The sequence below is a fragment of the Microtus ochrogaster genome, chromosome 21 (genome assembly GCF_000317375.1).
Source record: "Microtus ochrogaster isolate Prairie Vole_2 chromosome 21, MicOch1.0, whole genome shotgun sequence".
Classification (NCBI taxonomy): Eukaryota; Metazoa; Chordata; class Mammalia; order Rodentia; family Cricetidae; genus Microtus; species Microtus ochrogaster.
In genome coordinates, this window is record NC_022022.1 from 19,582,037 (window position 1) to 19,601,901 (window position 19,865).

The 19,865-nt window shown below is 40.5% G+C and overlaps 1 protein-coding gene and 1 long non-coding RNA gene across 2 annotated transcripts; one reads left to right on the forward strand and one right to left on the reverse strand.

Annotated features, from left to right (window-relative positions):
* Nucleotides 1–1,862: 1,862 nt before the first annotated feature.
* On the reverse strand, nucleotides 1,863–16,134 carry LOC113457217. The gene is made up of 3 exons (XR_003377835.1): nucleotides 15,757–16,134; nucleotides 14,838–15,027; nucleotides 1,863–3,820 (listed from the first exon to the last, which is right to left on the reverse strand). It is a non-coding gene; the product is annotated as an uncharacterized LOC113457217 (long non-coding RNA).
* On the forward strand, nucleotides 14,214–19,570 carry LOC101996236 (fatty acid-binding protein, intestinal-like). Its single transcript, XM_005357224.2, has 4 exons — nucleotides 14,214–14,822; nucleotides 16,072–16,244; nucleotides 18,723–18,833; nucleotides 19,242–19,570. Exons 1-4 carry the CDS (start codon nucleotides 14,756–14,758, stop codon nucleotides 19,290–19,292), a joined length of 402 nt encoding a protein of 133 aa, XP_005357281.1. The 5' UTR covers nucleotides 14,214–14,755; the 3' UTR covers nucleotides 19,293–19,570.
* Nucleotides 19,571–19,865: the final 295 nt, after the last annotated feature.

The window sequence follows — 19,865 nt, forward strand, 5'->3', positions numbered from 1 at the left end:
GGTGAACACATTACTCTGGTATTAAAAATAAGAATAAAAGAACTAACTGCTCCAATGTAGGGATCATGATGTAGATATTTAGGTTTCTAAAATGAACATTTATAGTGGGTCTAGATTTAACACCCCACTAAAAAATTACCAGCTCTTGCTGGGCAGTGGCGCACGCCTTTAATCTCAGCACTCAGGAGGCAAAGGCAGGTGGATCTCTGTGAGTTTGAGGCCAGCCTGGTCTAGAGTGAGTTTCTTCCAGGACAGGCTCCAAAGCAACAGAGAAAGCTTGTCTTGAAATCCTCCACCAAAACAAAGAAACAAAACCCTGCTCTTGACATGTTTCTGGGGACTGGCAAAGGTAGAGATCCTGACCATGGAACATTAAGGGACCATGAGGTTAGCTGACCTCACTCACCATGAGCTGAGCTCTATTAAGTTAGTGGCTTTGAACCGGGGGTGGTCCCTACCCTATACTCCCAGTAGGAGTGTTTGTTGTGAGGGAATGCACTTATCATCTAGTTATAGAGGTCAGGGATGCTGAAAAGTGTTGATTCCTTTTATGAGGGGAAAGAAGACACTTCAAACAATCCCATGTCTTTTAAAATGATGTCAATTCCATTTCTATGAACAGAGGCTGTTCAAATAATTTAATTACTCCCACAAAGCTTCTTAGTATTATATTTCTTAGTAATATAACAATAGTATTTGAGATTAAATAAAAATTTTGGAAGGGACCCAAACCTTAGCACTTACTATTAAATTCTTCATGACAGCCTATTTTGGGGTGTATATGGAAGAGGAAGAAAGAACAGAAAAGAAGGAAACAAATCTATGCTGGATGAGTTAATATTCAAGTTACAACTGGGCTAGAACTCATTGTGGGCTTTTTGAAGATTAGATAAAACACGCCCTGAAATCATCCTACCTAAAGGCAGAGGAGTTTGGCTCTACATTGACCAGCTCATGCCCATCACATATTGAGGCCTCCTCCTGATGGCCCAATTCTTTGGCATTTCCAACATGCCCAGTCCCTGGAGGCTGAACCATGTTCTGAGACCAAAGCATTGCTCATAAGCCAAGCACTGAAGGTCTTAAGAAAAGACTCACATGTAGAACCTTTGAACACAGCAAGGGAATATGTGTGTTCTTCCTTCTAAATTGAAGGTGGTTAAAATTATGAAGAGCTAAACTGGGCATTATGACACACGCCTTTTATCTGAGCACTTGGGAGGCAGAGGCAGGTGGATCTCTGTGAGTGTGAGGCCAGCCTGGTCTACATAGTTCCAGGACAGTCAGGGTTACATAGAGAGATTTTGCCTCAAACACACACACACACACACACACACACACACACACACACGCATATACACACATGTGCACACACACATAAAGTCATACACATACACACATATATAATATGAAAAGACGTAATATATAATATATATAATGCTTGCTGTATTCTTAATAGTAATTATATGTAATTTTTATATAATGTTAAAATTTATTCAGTAAATGCATAACTGTTTCTTGAACAGTTTCCTTCTTTACAAGTTTGCTGGAAATAGATCCTGAAATGAGTTCATCTTTACTGTTTTACTCACTGGCAGCTAGAGGACCATGGTCTTCTCATTACTGGGGCTGCTCTTTGAAGAAATACAATCTTTTACAAAACAACAGGGCCTCATGTGAAAAGAAGAAACACTCTTTAAACAGGATGCTTAAGAAAACAGCATGGTATGAAATTTGATTCTATCCTGTTTGTATATCTATTTTTATAGTCTAAGTTTAATCCTTAGCATTAGAAAAAAATTTATTTTCAAAATTTTTCCAAATTAAAAAAAAAAAAACAGCTCAAAGCTGGTCAAGTCCTCATTCCCTCGCTCTCTCTCTCTCATACACACTACTTGATCCTCCATTAAACAACTTCACCTCCAAATGGCTGAAGGGTAATAGAATCACTATTAGCATAGAAAACTGCGAATTCATTGCTCTGAGGCTCTTACTTTTCTCCAGACCAGCCAGGTCCATCAGTGCCCATCCAAGGGTGGATGTCCCTGCTCTAGCGGCACTGTGAACCTGAGAGATTGAGGCCTAACAACGAGGCCAAATAAAGCCTCACGCAATAGGCAAATTTCTTCAGAGCATCAGATAAATTATATAATGAGGGTTGAGCAAGGTCAAATGAGCAAAGGTGACACAGGTTTAGGCTGATTACAGTCATGAGGACAACCCGAGCCTGGAAACATCGTCTGAGTCATAACAGTAGATGACGGGTAATCCGAGCTAACCCACTCCTGTTTACTACACCCGGGAGGGGCACACGAGCACATTCCAAGAGCAGCCCCGGTGATGGGGAGACAGAGGTCACAAGACTTTCGTCTTGCTTACTTGGAGTTTTCTTACAAGAGCCCAGAACTCTTTTTGTATAGCTCTGTTTGTGGACCTGTCCCAACAACCCGCCATTTTCTTTTGTTTTATGTAACCGCTTTGTGTTCAGGGCCTGCTACATTAGCGTCTCAGCTCTAGCTCACAATTAGTTCTTAGTCTAACCATTAAAATAGATCCGTCACTAGCATTTAAAGACTGACTGCCTTTAGTCTCCTTCATATGCAAGATGGATGGACAAACTTGATTTGGATTGAACATTTTTACTGAAAGCAGAAACCTCTTAGTGAAAGATGAAGAAAAATCAGAAACTGGGGAGCTCAGTGTACAAAGAACTTGCCTTACAAAGGCAAACGCAAAGAACCGAGTTCAAGTCCCTAGAGCGTACACAAAGTCAAGCACCGTAGCACACAGTAAAAGGGAAGTGGTAACAGGACATGGGAACACTCATGGGCCACCCGGTCTGACTTACACAGGTGCAGAACAAGAGCCTCTCTTAAGCAAGGAGAAGGTGAGGATCGTACCCAAGGTTGTCTTTTGACTTCACAATAGGTATCAGGGCACATGTGGGCCTATACTCACATGCACAATTCTGCACAAACTCATGTAATATACACACATGTGTATACACAATACAAGAAAGATTAAAGAAAACATTGAGTTGCATGTCAATTAAACTTCATAAATTGTGTTGGTTTGACTTCTATTAGGGAATGGATTAGTTAATTCAAAGACAAACAAACAGCGAAAGGGCAATTTAAATTAATAAGGAAAGCTTTTCCATTTAAATTAGCTCCATTGAAATCTATTCCCTACTAGAAAAATGATTAAAGAGACAAATTATGACCAAGGGTGGAGAGAGGAGGAGCAAATTACAACCTCTGATTGGCCAACTGTCTCAAAGGTTGAGCTCCCATGGAGATGAGCTAAACCAAAGGGGTGGTTTACTCCAGATGTTGTGGCTGATCCAGAGTTTCCAGACATAAGCAGCACCCACTGCCCCCAGTGTTTATCTCACTCTGTCCTTGTAGGTCTAGAACTCAGCATATGTAGCTCTGACTCACTTCATAAGGAGCCAAAGTCCTTTGTAGTGAGTGTCCCGTCATCTAGATAGTTTCTGAGCCATCTATCTTCAATTAAGTTTCTTTGGGTGATCCCGAAGATAGGAACTCCTCAATGAAGCTGCAAAGCAGGAGAGAAGTCAGCATGTTATGCTGGGGAAACAGGACCTGGTTATAGAGAAGATGGCAGCATACAGTTCATGGTGAGGGAACACGCTAGATGAGCAAACATGGGCAGTCTGTCTTCTGAATGGAAATGGATACAGTTTTGAACACACAAATGGGAGAAATAATTAAAGAAAGAAATAGCAAGTACCTTTAAAGCTGAGAAGGCATAAAGTCAGGGGAGTCTTGCAAGAGGGTCGGTTCCTCTTGCCGGCCATCTGTTGAAGACAGGCCTTGTTACAAATGCAGAAAACCACGCAGAAGGCTTGCCAGGCAGGCAGATGATGAGGGTGGGACCAGGAAATAGGAACGTGTAACAGCAGCAGCACCCCATCATCAGAAAAAAGCACGGGGGGAGTTGTTTGGTTTTGTTTTTCTTGGCAAGAAGATACTGATTAGGATAGAGAGTTCAGATAAAACCAAGAGGGGCTCCAGCTTGAGGGACAACCGCAGACTGACTTTCTCTTCAGACAGCTAAGAACAAGGAGTTATCTTGAGTCACAGGAAGGAACACATGCACAAGTTAAACCAACTAAACGTGGCTTGCCAGGGCAATTCTATTTGTAAAAAGGCTTGGCCAGAGCCCAAACCTGGCCAGCAAGCACACAGGGTCAAGATGAGTGCCATCTTTCATCTTGGATCTAGACGGTGACTCCATTTCATTCCATCAGTGCGAGCTTGACTTCACAATCTGCCTCATTTGGTTACAGAGGGGAAGAGAAGGCTTGGGAAATATAAACCCTGGCTGGACTAGCTACCTTTGATAGAAGATAAATATCAATAAAGAAAGTGGGAATACCTTTAATAGAAAACAACACACAATCTCCCTTGAGAGACCCAGAGCTGCCACTGTGGGAAAAGCAAAGGAGCCGAGAGGATGAAAGCCATGGCTGCAGTGCTGTGGGCAGGACAACACTTGGAGGGTGTGCCAGAGGGATGGCACATCTCAGCACACAGCATTGGGCTTAAGTAGATAGAGCAAAAATGACAAGATAAACCGCGATAGCCAGGAGTTAAGGCCAGAGAGATGTGGCTTATCCATATGGACTTTGAGGTCACTCAAGATGGTGGCACTTCAGGGTTTTCAGTAATAGGAGGCAGATAAAAGTAGATAGGGGTAGCTAGCTGATAACTCTGGGCAACTTGGCTATATGATCAATAGCTAAGATAGATAAGGCAAGATGGTAGATAGCAATGCTGAGAGAGGCTGGAAGATATTAGAGCCAAGTTGAATGGGCACAAAGGAAGAAGTTTTTATGTATATAAATATATATGTGTACATATATATATATATATGTGTATATATATATATATATATATATATATATATATATATATATATATATATATATACACTCACATCATACAGAAGTCATGCCTCCTCAGTAATAGGCATTCGACTTGGTGAACATACTGGAATTCCATGCCTTGGGAAATAGAAGCAAGGGGATGTAAAGTCCAAGGCCTGATTGAGCTACGAAGCAAAACTCCTTTTCAGGAAAACAGAAGAGGAAAAAAAGTAAAGATTGACAATTTTTGGATGACACGTGTAGTGAATCCTTCAAAATCACTCTTGTTATTCAGAACCAGGAAAGCATACCTTCTGTTACATTTATACACCCTCTGCATGCTGCCAAACCTACATTCTTTGAAAGAGAGCCAACGAATCATTTCAAACCCTGAATCATACTCAAGCAAGTCTTAACAGGTCATGAACATCATGAACACAGAATTTTGTAAAGTTTGTTGGTAAATTTTAGAATACTCCTATTTCCCAATCGTTGCTAGGGATGCAGAGTAATCTTAAAACTTTTATGGCAATCTGATAGATTTCCATGTATCTGCTAGTCTTTAATATGTAAAAGCCGAACAACTTGGGATGAAAAGCAGAGGTTAAATACCATGCCCTTCAATGCTCTTTTGATTTTTATGATATATACAGCAAAATAATATAGAAATGTTCTTTCCCATCATTCAATGGGGGAAAGGGGATTTCTGTGAGTGTCTGAGGGTCAGTCCTCTGAGATAAGCTCAGGACATCCTCTTTCCCTTGTTGCTGACATCTCTGGATACCATGATAAAATATTTGCTCCTTATCATGAATCTCCTCCTAGTCTTTTGGACTATACTGTGACCTTTATACCCAGGATGGATATCAGACTCTGAACCCTTGGCTCAGTAGGACAGTCAGACTGTGGAACACAATACACCTTGGAAGACCCTGGGATTACACAGTGAGGTGTGGAGACTGGCTGTAAAAGCAGTTGATATAAACAGTGCTAAAGAATGAGGCTTCTTCTTTCCTTTGGAGACATAGGCATGCATCAGTGCCAGCTTTTGCTAATGGCTGCTTCTTTCAGATCACTCTCTCAGGGGGTTGAGGACTGCAGAGCCCAGGGAAGGCAGCTGAATTCATAGCATCCACAGCATCCACAGCCGCATCCTTCACTTCCCCAAACCCGAAGATGCTAAGTCTTAGAGTCTGTAAGAACAGGAAACAAACAGGCCAGGTCCACCCTAAGCTCACTCAGTATTACCAACAGGAAAAGTCTTTGAGGTAAATGTTGTCCTGCCCACAGGTCTTACGTAATTCTTTTTTCTAGCTAGAATCTAGTAAGTGGTAAGAGTGGACTAGCTGTATGGAGATGGAACTGGAGAAGTATAATGTTGTAAAATAAGAGGGCACTTAAACATTTGGTGATGCTACAATTCAGAGAAAATGGGTTGAATATGCCTATCTGTTAGCAGTGTGTGTGACTCCAAGCAGTGTTCTCTTACATCCGGGTATTTTGCTCCTCTCAGGAGTTTAAGGTGGCCACAGACAAAGGGGGGAGTCCTAGTGTGGAAACACGATTAGGTGAGCAGTGGCAAGAAATCATTCTGGTGTCTGCCTTCCAGATCTTTTCCTTGAGCTATGTGCTACTTCAGCGGCCTTGAGATCAGAGTGGAAACATACCTGACCAGACAACACTCATTCTTTGCCTGAAGGCACACGTAGTCCAAGGAGTCACCTGTACCAGACACTAAATACCAAAATCACTTTCTAATAAACACCAAAAATATAAATCATCTTCACAAAACAGTCAGGTGGATCTAGACCTGAGGTGCTCCTACTGCATTGGTATTGGTGCGCAGCTTCCTTTCCCAGACAATGAAAACAGAAACTAAGGTTTATTAAGTACCTGATGTCTACCATTTCTTCAGGTTGGTGCTTTTGCACCAATGCTTCAAAAATGCTCTCTAGTGGACACTGGCAGATCAGGATTGAGCCAGCCACCTGACTCAGAGACAGCGATCTCCACCAGAACAAGTACAGGGGAGTAATCGCTGAGCAAGTGAGCCAGAGCCAGGGACTGCTGAGGGTCCGGGCGTAAATCTGGGACCTTCAAGGGAGTAGACCTAAGCCAGGACCCCGGCGGCTCTGGGCGTGACACTAGGACCTCTCAGGAACTAGTCTTGAGCCAGGACCTCTGCCCTTCTAGGCATGAGTGAACCTGGGACTCCGAGGGAATAGGCAGGAACCAGAGATATCGGAGGGGCCAGGCGTGAGTCTGGGTCCTCAGAGGGAGTAGGCCTGAGCCTGGACCACTGTGGGTCCTGGCATTGGTCTGGGACATCAAAGGGAATAGGCAGGAACCTGGAACCTCTGCAGGTCTGAGCGTGAGTCTGGGCCCTCTGAGGGAGTAAGCAGATCCTCTGTGATCCTGGGCAAACCTGAGCCTGGGACTTCTGAGGCGGTAGACTAGAGTCAGAAACCTTTCCAGGTCCAACCCAGGGACTTCTGCAGAAGAAAATCCAGACCAGGATTTACAGAAACAGGTAAAAGCTGGTAACCTAGGCCACATTTGCCCTGAGGCATGGAACGCACCAAATTTCACAGGGGTGGCTCTGAACAAGCTACCTACAGCAGAGAGGGCCTGAGGAAACAAGCTCCCACTTGAGCAGAAGCCAGGAGCAAATCCAGCCCCAGAAACCAACCCAGTCCCGGGACTCTGGCAGATCAAGATTGAGCCAGCAACCAGATCCAGAGTCAGCAATCTCCACTGGAACAGGTACAGGGGAGTAAGCGCTGAGTGAGTGAGCCAGAGCCAGAGATTGCTGAGGGACCTTCAAGGGAGTAGACCTAAGCCAGGACCCTGGTGGCTCTGGGCGTGAGACTAGGACCTCCCAGGTACTAGTGAGCCAGGACCTCTGCCCTTCTGGGCATGAGTAAACCTGCGACCTCTGAGGGAATAGGTAGGAACCACAGATCTCAGTGGGTCCTGGCATTGCTCTGGGACATCAAAGGGAACAGGCAGGAACCTGGATCCTCTGCGGGTTCCAGCGTGAGTCTGGGACTTCTGAGGGAGTAGGCAGGTCCTCTGCTAATCTCTGTGCACCTGATCCTGGGACCTCCGAGGCAGTAGACTGGAGCCAAAAACCTTTCCTGGACCAACTCCAACCCAGGAACTTCTGCAGGAGGGGTTCCAGACCAGGACTTACAGAAACAGGGCAAAGCCAGCAACCTAGGCCAAAGTAGGGCTGAGACAGCAAACTCCAAGGGAGCAGAGTGAAGCACAGGAGCACTGAGCTATCTTCAGGAACACGGAGTAACCAACAAGGTAACTAGAACTGTAACACTGACTGTACCATGAAGAACAACCATCTGAGCTTTGGATTCACTGGCACCTAGAAGATTATTCAACAGAATCTCAAAGAGCCCCAACCACACCTATTAGAGAAAAAAGTGAGTAGAGAAGATAAGAACACATGCAACACCACAAAGAGCAACACAACATCAGTAAAACCTAAAGACCTTACAACAGCAAGACCTGAACAACCAAGTATGAATGAAGCAGAAGAAAATGACCTAAAAAGTAACTTCAGGAGAATGTTTGAAACTCTAAAAGAGGAAATGAGAAATTCCCTTAAAGAAATGGAAGAAAAAAAAAACAAAAAAAAATTGGAAGGTATCAGTAAATCACTTAAAGAAAACCAAGAAAAGTTAATCAAACATATGAAGAAACTATTTAGGACTTGAAAACTGAAATAGAGACAATAAAGAAAACACAAACCAAGGGGATTATAGAAACAGAAATCATGAGAAAACAATCAGGAACCACAAATGCAAGTATGAAAAGCAGAATACAAGAGGTGGAAGAGAGAATCTCAAGTGCTGAAGATACAATAGAGGAAATAGGCTCATTAATTAAAGAAAACATTAAATCTAACAAGAGCTAAACCCAAAATATCCAGGAAATATGGAACACCATGAAAAGGCCAAATCTAAGAATAATAGGTATAGAAGAAGGATAAAAAGTTCAACTCAAAAGCACAGAAAACGTATTTAACAAAATCATGGAAGAAAACTTTCCCAACCTAAGGAAAGATATGCCTATGAAGATACAAGAAGCTTACAGAACACCAAATAGACTGAATTCAAATAAAAAGTCCTCTCACCACATAATAATCAAAACACTAAACATACAGAGTAAGGAAAAAATATTAAGAGCTACAAAAGAAAAAGGCCAAGTAACATATAAAGGTAGACCTATCAGAATTACACCTGACTTCTCATTGGAGACAATGAAAGTCAAAAGGTCCTGGTCAAGCGTAATGCAGACATTAAGAGATCACGGATGCCAGCCCAGACTACTATATCCAGCAACACTATCAATCACCATAGAAGAACAAAACAAGATATTCCATGACAAATCTAGATTTTACCAATACCTAGCCACAAACCCAGCCCTATACAAAATACTAGAAGAAAAACTCCAACCCAAGAAAGTTGGCTACACCAACAGACAATTGATGGTCTCATAGCAGCAAATTCCAAAGAAGGGGAAAATGCACAATTAACATCACCAACAATGAAAACTAAATTAATAGAAGATTGCAATCACTGGTCATTAATATCCCTTAATGTAAACGAACTCAATTCACCTATAAAAAGGCACAGGCTAACAGATTAGATACGAAAACAGAATCCATCCTTCTTCTGCATACAAGAAACACATCTCAACCTCAAAGAAAGACACCATCTCAGGGTAAAGGTTTGGGAAAAAAAGGTACCAATCAAGTGGACCTAAGAAACAAATGGGTATACCTATCCTAATATCTAACAAAATAGACTTCAAGCTAAAATCAGTCAAAAGAGACAAAGAAGGTCATTTCATATTATTCACAGGAAAAATCCATCAAGAGGAAATTTTAACACTGAACATCTATGCCCCAAATACAAGAGCACCCTCATATGTAAAAGAATCACTTCTAAAGCTTAAATCATACATCAAACCTCAGACACTAAGAGTGGGTGACTTCAACACTCTTCTCTTACCACTGGACAGGTCAATCAGACAAAAAATGAACAGAAAAATAAGAGAACTAACATATTTTATGACTCAAATGGACTTAACAGACATCTATAGAATATTCCATCCTAGCAGAAAAGAACCTTCTTTTCAGAACTTCATGGAAACTTCTCAAAAATTGACCACATACTCAGTAACAAAACAAACCTCAACAAATACAAAAAAAATTGGTATAACACAATGTACCTTATCAGATCACCATGGTATGAAACTAGAAGTCAACGATAATATTAATTCCAGAAAACCCACAAACACATCGAAATTAAACAATTCTCACCTGAATCATTAATGAGTCAAGGAAGAAATAAAGGAAGAAATTAAAGACTCAATGAAAATCGTCACACAACATACCCAAATTTATGGAACACAATGAAAGCAGTGTTAAGAGGAAAGTTCATAGCACTAAACGCCTACATAAAGAAGTTGGAAAATTCGCACACTAGTGAATTAACAGAACATTTGAAAACTTTAGAACACAAAGAAGCAAACTCACCTAAGAGAACTAGAAGGCAAAAAATAAACAAACTGAGAGCTGAATTCAACAAAATAGAAACAAAGAAAACTATACAAAGAATCAATGAGACAAAGTTAGTTCATGGAGAAAATCATCAAAATAGACAAATCTTTATTAAAAATAACCAAAAGGCAGAAAGAGAATATCCAAATAACAAAATCAGAAATGAAAAGGGGGACATAACAACAGAGATGGAGGAAATACAGAGAATCATCAGGTTATATTTCAAAGACCTGTACTTCACAAAATTGGAAAACTTAAAAAAAATGAACAACTTTCTGGATAAATATCACTTACCAAAATTAAATCAAGACCAGATAAGCAAATTAAACAGACCTATAACTGCTAAAGAAATAGAAACAGTCATCAAAAGTCTCCCAACCAAAAAAAGCCCAGGACCAGATGGTTTCAGCTCAGAATTCTACAAGACTTTCAAAGAACTAATACTAATACTCCTCAAATTATTCCACACACTAAAAACAGAAGGAACATTGCCAAACTCTTTTTATGAGGCTACAATTACCCTGATACCCAAACCACAGAAAGATATTACTAAGAAAGAGAATTACAGACCAATCTCATTCATGAATATTAATGCAAAAATACTAAATAAAATACTGGCATATTGAATCTAAGAACACATCAGAACCATCAACCACCATGATCAAGTCGGCTTCATCCCAGAGATGCAGGGATGGTTCAACATACAAAAATCTATCAACGTAATCCACTATATAAACAAGCTGAAAAATAAAAACCACATGATCATCTCATTAGATGCCAAATAAACTTTTGACAAAATACAACATCCCTCCATGATAAAGGTCTTGGAAAGAGCAGGGATACAAGGGACACACCTAAACATAATAAAGGCAATATACAACAAGCCAACAGCCAACATTAAACTAAATGGAGAGAAACTCTCAGCGATTCCACTGAAATCAGGAACAAGACAAGGTTGTCCACTCTCTACATATCTATTTAATATAGTTCTTGAGATCCTAGCTAGAGCAATAAGACACCAAAAGGAGATCAAGGTGATACAAATTGGAAAAGAAGTCAAACCCTCACTGCTTGCTGATGATATGATAGTTTACATAAGCGATCCCCAAAATTCTACCAATGAATTTCTACAACTCATAAACACTTTCAGTAATGTAACAGGCTACAAGATTAACTAAAAAAAAAAAAAATCAGTAGTTCTCCTGTACACAGATGATAAAAGGGCTGAGGAAAAAATCAGAAAATCAACACCCTTCACAATAGCCACAAATAGCATAAAATATCTCAGAGTAACTCTAACCAAACAAGTGGAAGACTTGTATGACAAGAACTTTAAATCTTTGAAGAAAGAAATTGAAGAAGACACCAGAAGTGGAAAGATCTTCCATGCTCCCGGGTAGGCAGAATCAACATAGTAAAAATGGCAAGCTTACCAAAAGCAATCTACAGATTCAATGCAATGCCCATCAAAATCCCAGCAAAATTCTTCAAAGACCTTGAAAGAATGGTACTCAACTTCATATGGAAAAGCAAACAACCCAGGACAATAAAAGAACTTCTGGAGGCATCACAATCCCTGACTTCAAACTCTACTACAGAGCCACAATACTGAAAACATCCTGTTATTTGCATAAGAACAGACAGGAGGACCAATGGAACAGAATAGAAGACCTGGATATCAATCCACACATCTTCAAAAACCTGATTTTTAACAAAGCAAAAAAAAATACAAAATGGAAAAAAGAAAGCATATTTAACAAGCGGTGCTGGCATAACTGGATATCAACATGTAGAAGAATGAAAATAGACCCATATCTATCACCATGCACAAAACTCAAGTCCAAATAGATCAAAGACCTCAACATAAAGCCAGCCACACTGAACCTTATAGGAGAGAAAGTGGGAAATACACTTGAACACATTGTCACAGGAGACCACTTCCTAAATATAACCCCAGCAGCACAGACACTGAGAGAAACAATTAGATAAATGGGACATCTTGAAACTGAAAATCTTCTGTAATGCAAAGATCATGGTCAATAAGACAAAATTACAGCCTACAGAATGGGAAAAGATCTTCACTAACCCCACATCAGACAGAGGCCTGATCTCCAAATATACAAAGAACTCAAGAAATTGGTCACCAAAAGAACACATAATCCAATAAAAAAAAAATGAGTACAGACCTAAGCAGAGAACTCTCAACAGAGGAATCTAAAATGGCTGAAAGACACTTAAGGAAATGTTCAACATCTTTAGTCATCAGAGAAATGCAAAGCAAAATAACTCTGAGATTCCATCTTACAACTGTAAGAATGGCCAAGATCAGAAACACTGATGACAACTTATGCTGGAGAAGTTGTGGGGAAAAGGGAACACTTCTGCATTGGTGGTGGAAATGCAAGCTGGTACAACCCCTTTGGAGGTCAGTGTGGCGATTTCTCAGAAAATTAGAAAACAACCTTTCTCAAGACCCAGTAATACCAATTTTGTGTATATATCCAAAGGATGCTCAATCATGCCACAAGGACAAGGCCTCTACTATGTTCATAGCAGCTTTGTTTGTCATAGCCAGAATCTGGAAACAACCTAAATGCCCCTCGACTGAAGAATGGATAAGGAAAATGTGGTACATTTACACAATGGAGTACTACACCGCAGAAAAAAATAATGACATCTTGAATTTCACAGGGAAATGGATGGAGCTAGAAAACATTATTTTGAGTGAGGTAACCCAGACCCAGAAAACAATTATCACATGTATTCACTCATAGGTGGTTTTTAAACATAAAGCAAAGAAAACCAGCCTCCAAACCACAGTCCCAGAGAACTTAGATAACAATGTGGACACTAAGAGAGACTTACATAGATCTAATCTACATGGGACGTAGAAAGTAGGAAAAGACAAGATCTCCTGAGTAAATTGGGAGCATGGGGACCTTGGTGGAGGGTTGAAGGGGGCGGGGAGAGAAGAGGCAGGGAGGGGAGCAGAGAAAAATGTAGAGCTCAATAAAAAATGCTCTCTATATAAAGTACTACTGTCTTTCTTTCTATGTGAGGAAACTGAGGCTCAGGCAGGTTCACCAATCTGACGTCATGCATGGTAGCGGTTGTTATGATTGCAGTGTTAGTGCTTGCTTGTTTGTTTCTAAAACATGTGCTTTTTTAATATATCATATTTCTACTCCATTGGCCAGAGATTAGCATTACTTTTGTAATAAAATTGGATCTATTACTGCTAAGCTTTAAAAACGTATTGTATTTTTAATTATGTACACTTATGTGTCTGTGTGAGGGTTTGTGTGTGCATGAACAAGGTGCTGACAGAATCTGGAGGAAGGCATCCATTGCCTCAGGACTGGAGTTACATGCAGCTAAGAGTCAGCCTACGTGGGTGCTAGGAATCAAAGTGAGTCCTCTGTAAGAGCATTTGGTGGCTTTTTGTCTGTATGATTTTTGCTGTTGTTCCTTCATTCGTTTGTTTGCTTGAAACACAGTCTTGTTCCCTAGCTGTCTGGGAACTCCCTGTAGATCAGGCTGCCCTCAAACTAGAGAGATCAGTCTGTCTTTGTCTCCTGAGTACTGAGATTAAAGTCGTATGTCATGTGCCATCACACACAGCTACAGCATGTACTCACAGTCTACTGAGCAATCTCTCTAACCTGTGGCTTCTTTAAATCGTTTTAAATTATTCTTTGAAAATTTCATACTTTTGTACAAATGAATTATAACATTCCACCATCGTCTCCCTCCAGCTCCCTTAATGGTCCCCATCTCATCACCTTCCCAATTTCACTGCCTCCTTGGTTGTTATAACAACTGTTGCCCATGAATGTAGGTCTACCTATTGGAGGGTTGGTACCCTACTAGCCAAGTCCCCAAATGACAGTGTCGCATCCTCCATCAACAGTCACCAACATCCAGAGGCTTCTAAATTCACCAATCCCTATAAGTAGTGGACTGCCTGAGAAGCTGTTTTGTAGGCTTTACCATACAGGTCTGTAATTTGACACGGCAACAAGACTACATGATGTCATTTACAAGGTTCAAGGTGGAGAACAGAGCAATCAACTTTTCTCAAAGAGTCTCAGGTGTAGACACAAAGGAAGCATGGAAAGAGAAGCCGAAGGGGCATGGCATGTTAAGTAGTTAGGCAATCTCTTGAACTTTAAACTTCCACATCACAGTATGGATTGGTTCGAAGATAAGAAGCAGGATAAATTCTCTCTCGTGGATGACAGGACCGAATCTCTGCTTTCCCAGAGGCGCACACAGCTGAGGCCATGGCATTTGACGGCAGTTGGAAAGTAGACCGGAATGAGAACTATGAAACGTTCATGGAGAAAATGGGTAAGCACTGTCTACCTGGGCGGCTCAGCGTTTGCTTTCTCCTGTGTGTGGTAGAGAATGCCTGGTGATGTAAGGCTTCAGGTGCGATGGTGCAGAGCCGGGAAATCCGCATCCACGCTTCCTGCTTTAGGAAGGACATCTTGTCTCCCTAGGGCAAGTGTTAGAGTCCCTGTGTTTTCTTTCCTTGCCTGTTGCACCTATGCAACTGAAAACGGAAGAAAGAAAATTCTAGTGAGCTATATTAATTTCCAGAGTTTAAAATATATAGATTATAGGCAGTAAAAGAATAAAAAAGTTTTAATAAAGTAAGAAAATAATTTTATCACAACTAATCTTGAATAAATTCTATGTAATTCTCTTCTCTGTGCTATCTAACTTTAGAAATAAACACAAAAAGCTGTGTGTTCTCTGTGGAGGTGTAATTTGACTATTACCAATGTTATAAATATCTACTAATATTCTGGCAACCTACACTACAAAATTAAGCAAAGAATTATGTATTATTTCCCAAAATAAAACCCACATAAATGTCTTATACTTTAAGAATCCTGAATTTATGTTTATAAAATTTGTGCATTTTATAATGAATTTAATCATAAAAATTTCTAAGGTTTCTGGTTTTAGATCAATCAGAAATGCCACAAAAGTCAAAAAAAAATATGAAGCAAGCAAAACCTGGTGCTATCTGCCTGTGATTTTTTAACTCTTCAAGAGTGAAGTGGGAGCATCTTAAGTTAAAGGCTAGCCTAGGCTATGCAGTAAGTTTGGAACCTGCACGGGTTCTAAAGACCCAGTTTCAAACAACAACAACAACAACAAAACAAATTCAATTTTGAAAGCGGTGTTGAAAATTAGTAAACATCCAGATAGGAACTTGTGTTTCTTTAATATATGAATATATATTATTTAATAATTATCCAATTCTCCATTTTACCTTGCTGAAACTTGACTGGACACTGAAGCACAAAGTTGGTTGTCTCGCTAACATCACCCAGGGCTCAGGTGCTGCAGTTTGTTGCTTCATTTGCACTTTCTTAGTTTGGAAAAGCTGCTCGAACCCTTTCTCCGGATCTGCCAGAGCTTCCGCTTTCTCTCAAAGTGTCTCAGTGTTGCTGTGCACACACAACACTGTTTGCTCTTTCTCCTCCACCCACATAATAAAGATGAGCAAACAAGACAAATTTAAAAAGGCAAACACTCTCTGTGACATAATTATTTCTTGTTCCCTCCAATCTCTCTCCTTTCACAGGCATAAATGTGGTGAAACGGAAGCTTGCATCGCACGACAACTTGAAACTGACCATCCAACAAGAAGGAAACAAATTCACAGTCAATGAGTCCAGCACCTTCCGCACCATCAACATTGTGTTTGAACTTGGTGTCAACTTTTCTTATACTCTAGCAGATGGAACAGAACTCAATGTAAGAATTTTTTCTTTTTTATAAACAATGCATTCTTGATTTTTTTTTTTACCAATGCTCATGTAGTATTTATCTCATGTAGTGGTTCAGCTAATGCAAACTCGTTCATTTATTGAAGAGGTCAACAAAGTCTGTTCATATTTTATCTCGCACACATTGGTAAATGTTTAAATGTAGTATTTCACTGTGATGCACATCTGTAAAATAGCTATACTGAACAGTAAGATTTATAATAATCCACTTAAGATGGATTGAGTATACGGATAGTCACAGGGTGTCTCACTTAGGGTTTATGCTGCTCTGAAGAGACACCATGGCCACAGCAATTTTTATTTTTTACTTTTCTAAGGATCTATTTTATTTATTATGTATACTGTTCTGTCTGTATGTATGCCTACATACCATAAGAGGGTGTCAGATCTCATTACGGATGGCTGTAAGCCACCATGTGGTTGTTGGGAATGGCACTCAGGACCTCTGGAAGAGCAGCACCCAGTGTTCTTTATCTGTGTGCCTTCTCTCCGGCCCCAGCAATTTAATAAAATAAAACATTCCATTGGGCTGCTTATAAATTCAGAGATCCAGTCCATCATCATCATGGTGGGACATGGTGGTGTGCAGGCAGACATGGTGTTGGAGAAGGAGCTGAGAGTTAATGCATCTTGATCTGCAGGCAACAGGAAGTGAACGGTCACTGGGCATGGCTTGAGCATAGGAGACCTCAAAGCCCACTCCAACAGTGACACTCTTCCTCCAACAAGGCCACACCTGCTCCAACAAAGTCATACGTCCTAATAGTGCCACTCCTTATGGGGGTCATTTTCTTTCAAACCACCACACGAGGGAATGTGAAGTTCTGCCTTTTCAGCTCTTCTTGCTGGGAGACCACAAGCTGTTTGTGTTTAAAATATGCAAACACAATAGCTGTTTATAAATGTCCTTGGACAATAAACTTAGAAGCCTGGAATGTAGTTGAATCAGAAGACTGTAACAAGCAGCAAATTCTGGGTTGTGTTTACTGCACTATATAAAAGCTGGGCATGGTCACACACACCTGTAATCCCAGGACTTGGGAACTGGAGTCAGAGGATCATAAAGTCAAGCTTTAACTCACATACAGAGCAAGGTTGAGGCCAGCCTGGACTATATGAGATCTCATCTAAACAAAAGCATTGCTTAGAAAATTAATGAATGAGAGCAAAGGGGACAAGACCATGATGGGGACATGCACAGAAACAGCTGCCCTGAGCTAGGAGACCTCACTGACTCTGGACGGATAACAGGGAAATCTGCATAGGACCAAATCAGGCCCTCTGATTTGTTGGGTGGCTGGGGCAGTTTGTGGGGCCACTGGCAGTGGAACCAGGATTTATCCCAAGTGCTTGAACTCGTATCTAGGTGCACATTCTTTTTGGAGGGGTACCTTGCTCAGCTTAGATTTAGGAGGAGGACCTTAGTTATGCCTATAAATGAAGTGTCAAACTTTGTTGACTCCCCATGGGAAGCCTTACCCTTTCTGAGGAATGAATGGGGGGGGCGAGAGGAAGGTGGCGGAAGCAGAAGAGGAGGGAGTGGGACCGGGGATAGCTCTGTAAATTGAGAAAAGATTGAATTTTAAAAAAATTCTTAATTAAGAAAAGACAAAAAGATAATGAATGACTGAGTAGACAAATGTGAAAGTCTAATAAATTATAGATCATTAAGAATGTCCCTTTCAATGGACAGGGTAAACCATTATAGGGACTTGGGCTTTTAAATTAATTTTTCAAAAAGTATTTTTAGCCTCAGAGTTTCCTAGCCACGTATACTTGTAGTGACGTGTGTGCAGCTCTCGCACATGCGCACTGCAGAGGAAGAGGCCCTAGGAAGACGTGAAGTGCTCTCATCCCCCACTGTACATCTTATTCCTTCTTATTCCTTGAAACAGGGCATCTCACTGAACCTGGAGGTTGGCTGATGGCCATGAAGCCCCCATGATCCTCCTGTCTCTGCCCTCTGCAGCGCTGGTGCCATAGGTGTGTGTGAGCACACCTGGCTTTGTACGTGGACTCTGGAGATTTGAATTCAGGTCCTCATGATTGGGTTATGAGTTCTCTCATCAGCTGAGCCATCAGCCCTGCAATGACAGTATAGCTGTGAATATTTATCACTAACGATAATCCCTTCTCATCTGCACTAAAACTCGGCACATAGCAATTGTCAGCAGAGTGGTGCTTAACAGTTCCCAGGGCAGCCTTGGCTCCCGCAGCTCGGGGCCAGTCCTCTTTCTGACTTGTGGGGAGCTGCTTTGTCATTCCACGGTCGCTGCACATGTAAAATGGGGGCAATGTATTACTGCATAGCGTCTATAGGGCCACTGTGAAAATGTGGGTCTGTAAAACTGGAAATTCTGTTAAAGACAATAATAATAATAATAATAATAATAATAATAATAATAATAATAACAATAATACGTGCTGTCTTATTATTGTGATGCAGGGGATCTGGAGCCTTGAGGGAAATAATAGACTTATTGGAAAATTCACACGAGTAGACAATGGAAAGGAGCTGGTTGTTGTCCGAGAAGTTTCTGGTAATGAGCTAATCCAGGTAAGTTGTAAGAAAGATTTACAACTACATTCCAAAGACAAAAATGGCCATGAACAAGAATTTTGTCACTGCTGAGCTGTACCTTTAATAAGCAAATTGCTACTTCTCTCTTATAAATATATATAAATATATGTGTCATATATATATATATATGAGACATTTGTTAATTGGGGAGGGTTTACATATAAGTACATTAATTTCTACTTTAACAAAAAAGTCAAATGTCTACAAAGCAAAATGTAATTTTAATGGTCTATCCTATATCTTCCTACAATGCTTCTAACAAATATAAGAAAATACAGAACAACCTCTAACGTTATTGTTTTTCTTAATTTTGGATTAACAAATTCTTAAGTAAATTGACACATATCTTAATTAAAACATTCTATGGTTGTAAACATCTTTCAGACCTACACATATGAAGGAGTCGAGGCCAAGCGGTTCTTTAAGAAGGAATGAGCAAGCTTCTTGGAGCCCAGAGCAGCAATGAAGAGCTAAACTGTGGTCAGACTTCTCTCTCCATCGTGTTAATGAGAGACAGATCCATCCTTCCCTGAACACCGGCAAATTTCCAGTCCTGTCAATGCCTAAAATGTCACTGCGAGTTAGGACTTCGTTTGCTTTATGTTCCTAAAGACATATATGAAGTGGTATTTAAAGGGGAAATAAATATTGTTCTCACAACGCTTTGGAAGTAGTGTTTCCTTAAATTAAAAAAGAAGTCACGTGGCATATGCATTGATGGCTGTTTTTTAAATACTTTATTTGTGTGTGTACTGAACTGTAATTTTTCTGAACATTTTTAAATGGATGTGACACACACAAAACACCTTGAGTGGTTCCTCCTATGGAGCTGGTCTGCAAAAAAAAATGTTTATTATATAATCATGTGTTCTTTTATTCTACAGAAAATGGACCAAAATGTAGATTGAAAACTTTCCTTTGAGTAGATGGAAATTCTCTTCAGTTCTCTCTCCCTGGGCCTGTGTGTGAGCGAGCCTCACCCTGGCCAATGAGAACTCTTAGTTCTGG

Bases quoted from the DNA above. Each gene is read 5' to 3' on its own strand.
- LOC101996236 (XM_005357224.2), top strand. From the start codon at position 14,756: ATGGCATTTGACGGCAGTTGGAAAGTAGACCGGAATGAGAACTATGAA. The intron at 14,823-16,071 runs GTAAGCACTGTC...CTCCTTTCACAG, and splicing joins AACGTTCATGGAGAAAATGG to GCATAAATGTGGTGAAACGG. The intron at 18,834-19,241 runs GTAAGTTGTAAG...AACATCTTTCAG, and splicing joins CTGGTAATGAGCTAATCCAG to ACCTACACATATGAAGGAGT.